The sequence below is a fragment of the Opisthocomus hoazin genome, chromosome 11 (assembly GCF_030867145.1).
Source record: "Opisthocomus hoazin isolate bOpiHoa1 chromosome 11, bOpiHoa1.hap1, whole genome shotgun sequence".
In the NCBI taxonomy this organism is placed as follows: Eukaryota; Metazoa; Chordata; class Aves; order Opisthocomiformes; family Opisthocomidae; genus Opisthocomus; species Opisthocomus hoazin.
Genome location: NC_134424.1, coordinates 19,297,024 through 19,309,810, shown reverse-complemented (window position 1 = coordinate 19,309,810; position 12,787 = coordinate 19,297,024). Strand labels below are relative to the sequence as shown.

Here is a 12,787-nt window from a genome sequence, read left to right as displayed (position 1 = left end):
GGGAGGGAGGCGGGTGGGGTGGTTCTTTCATGAGCTGCCTTATCCAGATGATCTGCAAAAATCCCAGTTTCAAAAACAAGTACACATTCTAGGAAGCAGCTGCTTTGGTTTGTGGAGTATATTTTATAAAGATATCTTAGAGAAAAGAACACCAAATCCGTGAGGGAAATTAATCTGGCTCTGAGAAAACGGCTCCAAACAACACAGTTTGCTTCCCAGCAAATTCAGGCTTAATGTTCATGAATTATTAAGTTACCACATTGGCTAGAAGCCATGGGGGAGGAATTACAGAGCTTCCTGTAAGACTGTTACTGCAAACACTCGGTTTCCATAGAAATAGAAAATAGTGAAAATAAGCATCTGCCATTTCTCTCTACAACATTCAAGGAAAAATCACCAGAATGTTAAAAATGTTATTAAAGCTTGCAGGAGAAATGTAGCTAAGCACCAATTTCCTTCTCCTTGGGTTCTCATGAGTCTGCCACACTTGAACATTTGACACTGTCATTAGTACTTTTACGTTATTTACATCATGAACAGTATCTATTTGTGTTCCTGAAAGGAATCCTCTCCATGAGGTAGGAAAGGTTTCTAATCCCAAAAAAAGAGACCTTAGTCATACAGTGTGATTCCTTAGTCCCTGCCAGCGATCGTGATTTTAACTAATGAAAAGAAAGCCAGATCAACACTGCCAGCTGGTAGGTGTGAAATGCTTTGACCATAACTGTAGTGAAGACTTCTAATACTGGATTACAGGTATTTTATAGAATAAGTATTTTACTACCATCTCTAATCAGTGAAAAGCTAATGGTTGTGAGGTCTAATGCAGCAGATGTCCATACAGTTCTTGTTCAACAAACTGCATGTTCCTGTCGGCTTTGCACAACAGCTTCAGTCAGAGACACAGAACTGAGTTTCAACAGTGAATTTTGCAACAGAAAGAGCTCAAGTGTTAAGAGTAGTATTCATTACACTGGGCCTTCCCACAGAGACAGCAAAATCTCTTCTAGCTGTGTGTGTTCATGACAGACTTTTGTTGTTTCTGAGGAGGAAAAGGGAAGAACAATTTTGAATAGCTACAATTAATAGATTTCTTCTGTTAACAACAACAAAAAAATAATCTAAATATCCCTATAGAAAAATCTGTGTCCCTGCCTATTGATGCGCCGTATCTGATCCCCAACCTGAAAAAATTATTTTTGGGAAGGAGAAGGGTGGTGGTGGTGACAGATATGAGAACGGACCGCTATTTGTTAAAGCTGCTGTTTCACAATAGCTTCATATTAGAAATTTTATAGGAAAGAATGAACACCGCTAATAACACTAATTACCTCTCTACAGTAATTTTCATGAAAACCAAGCAAATGCAGATTTGGGAGAGAGATCTAGGGAATGAAAGTCAGCTGAAGCAACCGGTAAAGAAAACGAAATGGTGTTACTCCTCCTTTGCCCTTTTGAAAAAAATCTACGCACAAAAAAAAACCCTTATAAAATACTCCATAGTTCTATCCATCTCCAGTGATGATCAAACCTATATTTTCTAAAGTTATATAATATATCAGATAGGCTCTTTGTCCCCTGCCATATGTGTGCAGTAGACTTCAGAGACACAGATATTGCCCATGTTAACTAGAGGGACCAGAACCAGGGCCATTGCCGTGGATAGCAATATTCCTTAATGTTTCTCACTGGATGGTCTTTTTAAGGAAGTTCGTCTTGAGCAGGATCAACAACTAATATCCTTCTTGTTACTATTGCTATGGATTATCTACTTCACAAAAGTCAGAAAAATACTTCCCCTAAAATACTAGGAACACAATGAACTAAAGTATAGGAGGAACTCATGAAGGACCAGCCATCGCAACAGGTCAGATTGCTCGAAGAGAGGTAAAAATTAGAAAGATGGAATTTTTTTTCCATGACTAAGCAGAAGAAAAACCTCGTTAGTTGGTAAGCTTAATCCCTAGGGAAATTCTCTGAATATTAAAGAAATAATTCTGAATGACACAATGTTATTTTTTTCCCAGTGGACCAATCGTTATACTGACAGTGAATGAGATAACTTTTCTATTTTAAAATAACTATGAGAAGGCTGCTATTAAAAAACATAACCAAAGGAAAGTTTAGCGTGTAATTGCACAATGAAAGTAAAATATAATTTTCTGCTTCCTAACAAAGCAACTGGCAGTAGTGGAACATGATAATACTTTAAGGCAATTAACAGGGGATAAATACACACACATAGTCAACAGCAGTCCCAGAGCTAAGAGAGAAGCAATGTAGACAAAGGGATCTTAAGGTCAGTTCCACGCTACAGGAGAGAAAGCAGTCAGACTTTTTTCCCCACAACATTAGCCAACTTAATTTTTCAGCTATTCAACTGCAATCATATTCATCTACCCAGTGATCCTGTCTTCTCTTCTTCTGATCTCATTAACACTTACCTTCCTGTTTATTCTTCACCTGCCTGCATCTCTTCCAGCCCTTTGCCATCCTCAGCTGCTAAGCCTCTCTCTACCCAAGCAGCAGCTGCTTCCTAGAATGCGTACGGTTTCTGCAGCTCGGGTTTGGAGCATGTAGAGTTGCTCTGGACAGGTATTCTCCCATTAAGCACACTGATCCTGCATATCGGAGCTTTGCAAGGACTCAAACATCTAATGCAGATAGAACTTGTGGAAAATTTGCTGTCACTTTTTCCGAAGTCTGTTTAGTGTTTAAAATGAAAGCTCCAGACGATGGTAATTGTCTACATTAAGAAGTGTTACCAGAAAATTATTCAAGAAGAAATGTGTAAATGCAATGTAATTTTAGCTACAGTGTTCTTGCTAACATTTTTGAGCAGCTGATATATATTCCTATTGACAGTTTAAAAGTCAAGAAAATATGACTAAATGATGATGAGAACCATGGCGCTAAATGTCTTCAATAAATACACAAAGAGATGAAGGATTCCTGTCAAATTTGTCAAAGTTACCTTCATCAACTGGGTTTGTATTCTGACATCTGAATTAGGAATATTGTGTCAGAGAAAACTCCTACTATGGAAAAAGTGAAAATCAATTCCCCTACAAATCCATCATTTCTAAATCCAGTGTTTCAAAGTCGTGAATTTTATTCTACTCTATCTAAACACTGTCACAAACATTTTCTTTTACACCCTAAAAGAAAAAAAAAGGCAGCATTGTGACCTCTATCAATTCAATTACACCTATAAGAAGTAATCTAAGTTCAGAGATACTAAAACAGGACAAGACTGTACGAGTGAGTAGTAGCTTGAGTTCTAACACACACACGCTGGTCAAACCAAAACCAGTTTGATCATGCAGTGGAAGTTAACCTGTTTACAACGCCAAGGAGACAATATATTTAAAATAATGACCATGGTGTTCTCTAATATTTTTACACCTTTAATATCAAACTTTTATTTTATTTGTCTGCTAATTTTTATCTGTTAAAAGACTTTGGTTGGAAAGTATCTCAAGATCATGAGATGAGTTACATATGGGAAATCATCTACATTACTTCTCCGTTACCACCCATAAAGAACTATAGAGCAGTAGTAACAACAAAACATTGCCACTTAAATTTTTTTTTTCCAGCCTTGAATAAAAGGAGCAGACGATTTTAGGAGATTACTTTAGAATAGCTAAATCCACCTATCACGGTACAGATTAACAGCATTTTTTAGTCCTTTTTTCCAAAGCATATTTCTCTCCTGAAAGTTGCTCTGTCAACGGCGCTAAATTCTGAAGACAGCAGATGAGACAGACTGTACTACTCACATTCTGCCCAACATCCACTCACAAATTCAGAACATGTCCGCGAAAACCATCTTTCCATACCACCTATTCGCAATAGCATTAAAGAACACAGTTGTGTTTTCTCTCATTTTGCCTACTGCTTTTCCATTTTAACACAGAAATAAAGGTTTAAAATTACCAAATTCCTAGTGCTGTATTGAAAATTGGCAAGTGGGTAGAAGACATAGTTCTACACGTCTAGTATTTTAAAGTCACTGTGGATCTCTGTTTCCTCACATTTCTGCACGTGTTTACCTAGCCATCTGCCGAGAAAGAATGGATTACAATTTTATCCTTCAGTGAGAAGGAAAGGGATGTGAAAAGGCATCTCAACAAAACACAATGAGATGCTTCATCAAGGGCTAGATGTTAACCTTGTTAATACTTCCACACACTCTGGGGCAGGAATCAAAGACACAAGAGAAAAAAATGAGGCAACGAAGCTGCTTCATAAACTTCAAAGGATTTTTTTTTTAAAGGAACAAGTACTTTCTCTGTAATGCACCTAACTAACAAACGTTGATTTGCATTAGAAAAGCTACAAGCCACTATAAATGAACCATTAAAGGTCAAAGTCTTGCTTCAGAGCAGACACCTGCTTCTCCACCCTGTATCTTACTGTCCTAGGCAAAGAGAAACAGTGCAAAATTTGGAATTCTAAGGTAGAATGTTTTGGGGGAAAATATTCTGTCAATGGATCTTATCCTAATTGGAACAGGCTGCTCAGGGAGGTAGTGGAGTCTCCTTCTCTGGAGAAATTCAAGACCCGCCTGGACAAGGTCCTGTGCAGCCTGCTCTGGGTGACCCTGCTTCGGCAGGGGATTGGGCTGGGTGACCCACAGAGGTCCCTTCCAACCCCGAACATTCTGTGATTCTGTGATTCTACAGTAGAAAAGACTTCTACCTAACAGATTAATTTTAAGGGCAGACAGGATCATTACAGTAATTCAGTCGTGCCTACTATATAACACAGACCACACACTATTTATGTTAATACATACCTTTAGGTTTATTTGTTTGTTTTAAGGAAGGGGGGGGGGGGTGTGGACTGATGCAGGTGTTTGGCTTATAAAAATAAGTATTTTGTTATTACTTTTTTTTAATTCCATACCTTCTGATTGCTTTTTGTATGAGAATTTGCTATCTCTTTCCTCACATTAGAGTGCAAATGATTTATGTTTATGATGTGTATCAGTATCAACCTATAGTGTAAAAGAATTAAGTATACTCTGGTACTACACTATATTTCAATACAAAATTTTAGATAGGTATCTTACATTACAGCAAATGTCTCCCAGTAGCAAATCATACCCTGCCCCCATATCTGAAAACATGAGCACACTATCTCCAGTCACGTCTACATTTATCGCTTAAATAGTAAGAAAAAAACATCAGAATAACATGGTATGCGACCATTGTGTAAGGTTACAGTTATACAGCACAATGTCGTTTAGATAAAGCCCAAAGGCATCATTTAGTATGGAGTAAGAAACAAAGGTGTGAAATAATAAATAGTCCAAGTTAATAACCACCCAAACTATTACTGCACTGTTACTGTGTCTTTCCTACAATCCCTTCGCATTGCAGTGCTTCACACTCCCAATAAATTTGCTCTCATGAATGATTTCAATTCTATTTTTTTTTCTCCTCATCTTCCTTCAGTAAGTATTTTATTTTCCAAATCAAATTATTTTAAATGATAATCAGAGGAAGAAATTCTACTAATTCCACCTGGATGTTTCTCTTATACTGGCAACAAAGAGAAGGAATAAAGATCTGAAGTAAAAAAAAAATAACGGTAAATTATTGAAGGATGGAAGCCTGCAAAAGGAAATGAAAAGAGTGGTTTGAGAGAAGCAAAAACCAAAAAAAGTCAAAAGGTGAAAAGCTTAGATAACTATTTGATTAGGTCCTGGAGAAACAGAATTTAAAAATAAAAAAAGGAAACATGAAAAAGCGCAGTGGGCAGAATATCGTACTCTGTACTAGCACACTCAGAGAGGCATTATGGAAATGAGACCCCTCCAGAAAAAGTGCAGGAATTTGCATACATGAGAACTGGTCATAGCTTTCAAGGTCAATAACTATGCAGCATCTTTCCTCTCATTTCTTTGTACTGTAAGATAAATGGGTCATCAGCATATACATTTATATCTGCCCTTTAAACCTGATCATCATGTATGATCCCCAGAAACTTCCCATGCACTAAGAGTGTTAAGAGTCCAGCTGGGAAGCACTTAAGCAGCAAGAAAACGTGATTCTGCATTTGCAGGTGCATTTATTTCTCTGCTTCTCCACATAAAGTTAACCTTTTCCCCTACCTCTAACTGACAGCATTCAGAAATTCCCTCAAAGCTGCCTAGACACTACAAAACTGTCAAATAAAATCATACTGAAACACACACAGGACAAGATCTACATGATGCATCTATACGCACCCTCACACAAGGAACAGACAGTAGTCCTCACCAACACTGAACAACCAGCTATTTTTTTTCCAGTTTTGTATGCTTTCATCCTGGATTTTTCTTTTCTTTCTGTTATTAGGATAGGCCCCATATAAGATATGTCAATTACCTTATTTTTTACTTTTTTTAATTTGATAAGCACCACTCCAATTGCATTTCAGTAGAAGACACATCCACCTTATTTTGCTTTCCCCATAGCACTGAAAAAAATCCAAGGCATAGTTAGCAGCTAGAAAATAATTAAATGGATCAAAGTAGTGCCTTTTGTAATGTTATTTGATCCTTCTCATTTAATGGAGAATCACACTTATTAGAACAAACACAGTGTTGTCTGAGAGTGACACAGATAGGCCTCCAGTTCAGCCACAGACATCTGAATCCAAGCTCTTCATCTTCTGAAGAATTCTCATATACCAAGTCAGATAATGATAGAGGCTTTGAAGACTTATTGATGATTATTTCAGGATCCAGAGCATCCTAGGGATTCTCAACAGGAAAAAAAGGTATGAAAAATTGACTTGTCTTTTTATGTGATAAAATAGGGAGCTGGGTATAATGCAAACTCCCTGGTAACCTTCTGAGTGTAGACTTACTCTACAGTAATAGATACTGCTTATGTCATAAAACTTTCCTCTGCCAGTGGAAGACATTTCTTCTCCTCCCATTTCTGATAGCAATAACTTAAGTTGCTGCCTCTTCTTTCCCCTTCTCTGCTATCAAGACCACAGAATAATAAGTAACATCTTTGCTTCTATTGCATCCCATCTTATTCTTTTGGCTAACTTTTGGCTTAAGTAAGCCTTCTCACACGTTTCCTGGGGCATTACAAGATAATGTGGGGAAGAGTCTATTACTGTACTTCCCGTCCTTCACGGTTCCTCGAGTAACATTTCCAGAGTACATTTTCATTACCTTTAAACTTTTCCAGCTTTAGGTTGCATGTCTATGATATAGGCTTTCTAGACATTCTGTACACTTAGTCTTTGTCAGAATATAATTGTATCAATCTCTTAACAAGCTGTTTGTGTTGGGAGCATCATACAGAGAAACACTACAATAGCACAGAGTAGAAGAGAAAGCAGTTCTCTTCTACTGAGTAGAACACCTGCCTATCTGTACATACTTTGTATGTGATCACTTCTGGGTAACTTTGTTACACAGGAACTGAAAAGCAAGAATGCAATATTCTAAAAATTTGCTGTTTCTTTGTTTCCAAAACCAAAATAAAGATAATATCATGAAAACACTGCAAAAATAGTCACCTAGATTTTTTTTTAATTAGAATGGAATAGTAAATATTAATAATAAAAAAAGGTCATACAAGCAGGAAGTAGAAAATGTAATGTGCACTATGGTGAATATGGGATCTTGTAAGTGAAGAGCTGATTATAAGGCAGATGGCACAAAAGCAGCAAATTTGGAGCAACTAAACTTTTGAGTCCTGCGCAATCCAAACCAAAGAACGTACTCCTAGTGTATTTCTTCATGCACACACTACAAAAAAAACGACATCAATGACACAAAATATTAAGAGTTTCATTACCATGTCACTGTAAGTGTTCTTATCTGACAATCTCCACCGTAAATTTATATCTAAAAATATGTACAGTCACCTGTTGCTACTACTACAATTGTTTAAGCTGAAAATATTCATTACTTAAAACAGCCACTTGTTCTTAGTCACTTTTTCCTCATGGCACATCATATACCGCCCTGCTGAGCATCTGGGACACATTTTCCTTTGTCTTCCATTTGCTGCCAATGTACCTACAGAATCCGTCTATACACACGTGTGTGTGTGTGTATCTTTCTCACTCCCTCTCTACATTCAGCTCCAGCTGAGCTTTCACTTTTCTAATTCTGTCTCTGCATGCCCAGGCAATTTCTTATTTCTCCCAAGTAGCTAATCTGATGCATCTGCTTGACTGTGTGTCAGAAGCGGCCATGCTTGTACTCCACAGATTGCAACACCAAGATAAACTGACAGCAAGAAGAGACAATATGCAGAAAGAAACAAACAAATAAAAAAACCCAGGTAGTGGTGCGTTCTGACTCAATAAACCAGCTGAAAGATTGTAGGGCCTTCTCATAATGATATGTATTAAAGAAACTAGATCGCCAGCAAACCTATGCCTTCTACAGATACTGCAGAGAAATTCTGGCCTCACAACAAAAAGGTCTTGAGTATATTCTGTAAGAGAAACGCACACATGGACTTCCTCTGTCAAAGCCATCAACACTACCACGGACACTTACCACATCTTCCAACATCTCCAGTCCCAAGCAGGTCTTTATTATAACGAGCATGGTAAAGACACAGTAAGTAGGCAGATGGAGGAGTTACAAGCAGAAATACGCATATTATTTTCCATGCATAATTATTGATTAGGCCCCTGTTTTTCAAATTAAATCACATCAGAATTTCTTTTTTGTTCTATTCACTCCCCATAATTAAGGATATTTCTAGACAACCAGAAACTTCTAAGCCTCAATGGAATAAAATAAGTTAACTGGTAAAACAGTGCTAGAAACATCTATTCTGGTTTAATATGTAGTCAGAACAAAAACCCTTTGTATGTTTAAAGATAAACCTGATAAAGAAAAAATCACACTGAAATTTATGTATCCTTTTTCATACTTAGTGGATTCTTTCAGCAAAACATGCTTTGAATGTGTAATTTTTCAAGTTATGCACAGTTTTATGCATTTGTTGGTAAAAGAGAGCTAAGGTAAAGGTAGCTAAACCTCATGGCTTTACTGAACTTAATTTCCACCCATCAAACTAATGCTGCAAAAATGTCTTAAAAAAAAAAATCTTACTCACTGCATCCTTCCAGCACAAATAAAACTCTGGATCAGTTTTTCCACCAGTTTTCTAGCCCCTTTACAGTAGTTTCATCTAGTCTGCATCTCCCCGCTTGACCATATCAAGTTTACTGCTTCTCTTCTGTTGAGGCACAAGGCACCTTCCCATATAACAGAACAAAACTAGTTTGTGCTGATGTGACTTGTGCTTGACAAATCTATGTTGACTTTCACTTATCATCTTGTTAGCTTCTAAGTGCTAATAAATAGCGTATTTGTTCCAGAACTTTTTGCAATTGTCATCTGATTGCAGCTGACCTTCTTAAAGAGATTGAGGCAAAACAGCTATTAAATACTCCAGCTATCTTGGTAACATCTGCTGATAGCTTAACGTCCCCTTTAATCTGTTCAGTTCTTTCTTGATTCTGTAAAAAAAATAATTTGCTGCTAAAGCATTACAGAATTATTCTTTTTTTGTCCTTGATGTCCTTTGCTAATTGCATTTTTTCTACAAGCTTCTGTCTCTTCCCATCTCTGTTTGTGCAATTTCATTAGTTTCTCCTTTTTTTATATTTCCTACCAGATGCCATTTCACCAAAGAATACGTGATACAGACTTTCTGTTGTTGCCATATATTTAATCTTTCCTTCATATTGAAACAATTTGCTTTTGTGCTCTTCAATAGTATCGTTAAGGAATTGACAGCTCTGACATTTCTTTCCTCTATATAAGTTTACCTCTTTTTTTGATGTTTATTGACACCCACGTTATTGAAGTTCACCATCTTTACGTTAAAAACCTTTTTCTTTCCTTTTCTAGTTGCTATGAACTCTGTCATTTCATGATCGTTCACCCCAAGGTACTTCTCACAATTTGGCTGTACTCAAAACCAGATCAAATTTCTCAGTGTTTTCTGTAAACTTTCACACTGCAAACAGACTGAGATATTAAAGCTTAGTAACAAAGTTTTTGTTGCCAGACTAATGTCTTTTGTATGTAAAAATATGGGACAATTTTTGCAACAAAAGATCCCCAATATTTTAAAACATACAAATAGACTTCCATTCCTGTTGGTCTCAGCCATTACCTCATACTCGGATTGGCAGGTTGTTTCCATTGTGGGCTGAAACAAGTTATTGAGGCAGACATCCATCAATCCAGTTCTATTTACTTACACATATTTCTTCTTATAATTCTGTCAGAGTAAAAATTAAGTCACTTTTTCCTTTTTTCACCTCTAGGTCTTACGCCCCTGATAGCAGCATTGTTACTCTTGCTGTCCATATCTCCCCACTGTCAGTTTGTCTGCTTCTCATTTTCAGACAGTGCAAACCATTCAACACAGTACAGGACCATATTTGTATTCAGAACCCGGGAATACATCTCAAACTGTATTTCAGCTGCTGCCCCAGCCTTCTGATTGCTAGTCCATAATTGGTACATGGTACATTCTACTTCAACACCTGAAAAACACTGGAATTTTCACTGATTCTTCAGTTAACCTGGCTGGGAAATAACTATTGCAACCAACAGGTTCAGTGATGTTTGTAATCTACTATATGTCCAAAGCAATGACACTGAAAGCCAGTCAACCTCCAGTGTGAACTGTTCGGATAAGAAATCTATCAACCTCAAAACCACTTCAGAAAAGTCAATTTGTCCTTTTCATTTAGAATGCGGTGTGCAGCAGCTTTGCTTGGTTTATTTTACCTTAGCATACTATTTCCTGAGGCATACAGAAGAGGAAAGAAACTTAATCTTTTACAGTAGATATAAAAACATCATTCTTAATTTGTAGCAGTGTGTTGGTCTATTTTCTGCTTTTAAGTTTCCTTTCTAAAACAGAGCTCAGCCTCATTACACATTTCTTCCCCACCCATTTTGGATGTAAGAAAACATAAAAATTACGCTGTTTTCACTGCAGCAGATCACCGATGCATAATATGAAGAACTAAGTACTAACAACTGTTTGCACACCAAAGCACTATTACATATGTTTAAATCTGTCTGAACCACTCTTTGTACTTTCTCTCATTGTTAACTACTATTTTCTTTTGTTGTGTGCCTGGCAAAACCCCTTCTTAAGGCTTTCCCACTCAACATTTCCATAATATGCAAACCGCAGCCCAAGACAACTCATCTCCTTTTGAAGGAATTTCTGAGGCTTTCCACAGCCATGGCAGCAGCTTGTCCCCTCCTCTTCCCTGCTCCTTTCCGCATCTAAATAATTTGATATTTTACTGCTTTGTGGTATGAACTACTGAATTGTGAGTAATTTTGTTTTCTTTGGATTTACTATTTGCATCTTTTAACAGCTATTTTCTGTTACTTCTCTCAATAGAGGAATTATAGGCACGTTCTCCTAACCACATCTAAACAAGCATTTTTCACTTAGTGAGCATGAAATAAACATGATGCAGTATCAGATTAGGCATTCTTGCCTAACTAAGCGGTGACAGACACATATTTATAAGATGCAATCAATTCACTAGAGATTTCTAATACAGACCACTTTTTTAGTGGGATGTATTCTGAAGAGCTACAAAACTGTTAGCACTCTACTCTGAACTTTCTTGGATGAACATTATTCACATAATAATGTTCTTCCAAGAGGAAAGATTTTGGGGCTCTTCCCTCAGTTTGGAACATATCTAAATCTAATTTGCTGAAAACCAGGATAGTTTTGACCATGGTAGCAAACGTAGTCTGTGCCAGTTGTCAGGACATGCCTTAATCAAAACTCAAAAAACCTCATAAACGTGTTATGTTTTAGATCAGACCAAGCTACACTTACTTTATTTCTGAGACACAATGCATATGTTGCAATACTCTTCTGCATATTCTGATGTTTTCAAAGCACATGCTTGTAAAGGAAAAATGCAGCACATCTCATATTTGCTAATGCTAGTACCAATTACCTCAATGTACTGAGCAGCACAGCTACCCAGCCTAGACATAGTGACAGCGGTCCTCTTTTCGGAACAGTCATGCTGTATGGCCCTGATATTATTAATACTTAAACAACAGCCCTAAGGTGGCAGATATTGAACACTAAGACCTCCAGTAATGTGTGGATGCCAAGTCAGAAACCTAAACAAAATACAACTATTTTGTGCCTTTAATGCTTTGCTTATATGTAAAGTGCACTAAAATTAGTAATACTAATATTCTCATGTATGCACTGCAGGGCTGTCAATTTATGATTTATCAGCTTTCTCCTTTCAGACGTGCCACAAGAATAGCTCATGTTTTTCCTCCTGTATATTTGCTTTGTTCATCATTTTTTTCCTATGAAGATTTTTAGCTATTTGATACATTCCTACCTGATCTGCTTGCCTTCTCGAACATCATACAAAGAAAAAAAGACATCCGTGTCTTCTCCAATTGTATTGTAGGTGAAGCTCTTTAGACTGAGGAAGAAGTGATGAGGCACTGGCATACGGCAAGCTTCCCCATGGCGCTGACGAATTGTATCCACCTGATTAAAAACAATGAAAATTATTTTTAGTTCTTTACAAATAAAGGACACATAACCAACTTGATAATTTTAACTGAGATTTTGCTCTCCTTTCTCCATCAAGTAAAAGCTTAATCTCCCATACAGTCCACTTTGCAGATCCATGACAGTTTTCTTCCTCTATTTTTTCCATATTTAAACTGAACAGTTTGAGAAACCATAATAACCAAGTAAATACGAGATAAATGTTTTACTCA

The 12,787-nt window shown here is 37.0% G+C and overlaps 1 protein-coding gene across 8 annotated transcripts in view; it reads right to left on the bottom strand.

The window, feature by feature from the left end:
• DOCK3 (dedicator of cytokinesis 3) overlaps window positions 1–12,787 on the bottom strand; it is a 225,148-nt gene that overhangs the window by 121,994 nt on the left and 90,367 nt on the right. For all 8 annotated transcript variants that reach the window (XM_075433137.1, XM_075433142.1, XM_075433138.1 and 5 more), the window contains exon 9: window positions 12,397–12,551. In XM_075433137.1, coding sequence (XP_075289252.1) covers window positions 12,397–12,551 — 155 coding nt within the window. The remainder of the gene's footprint in view (window positions 1–12,396; window positions 12,552–12,787) is intronic.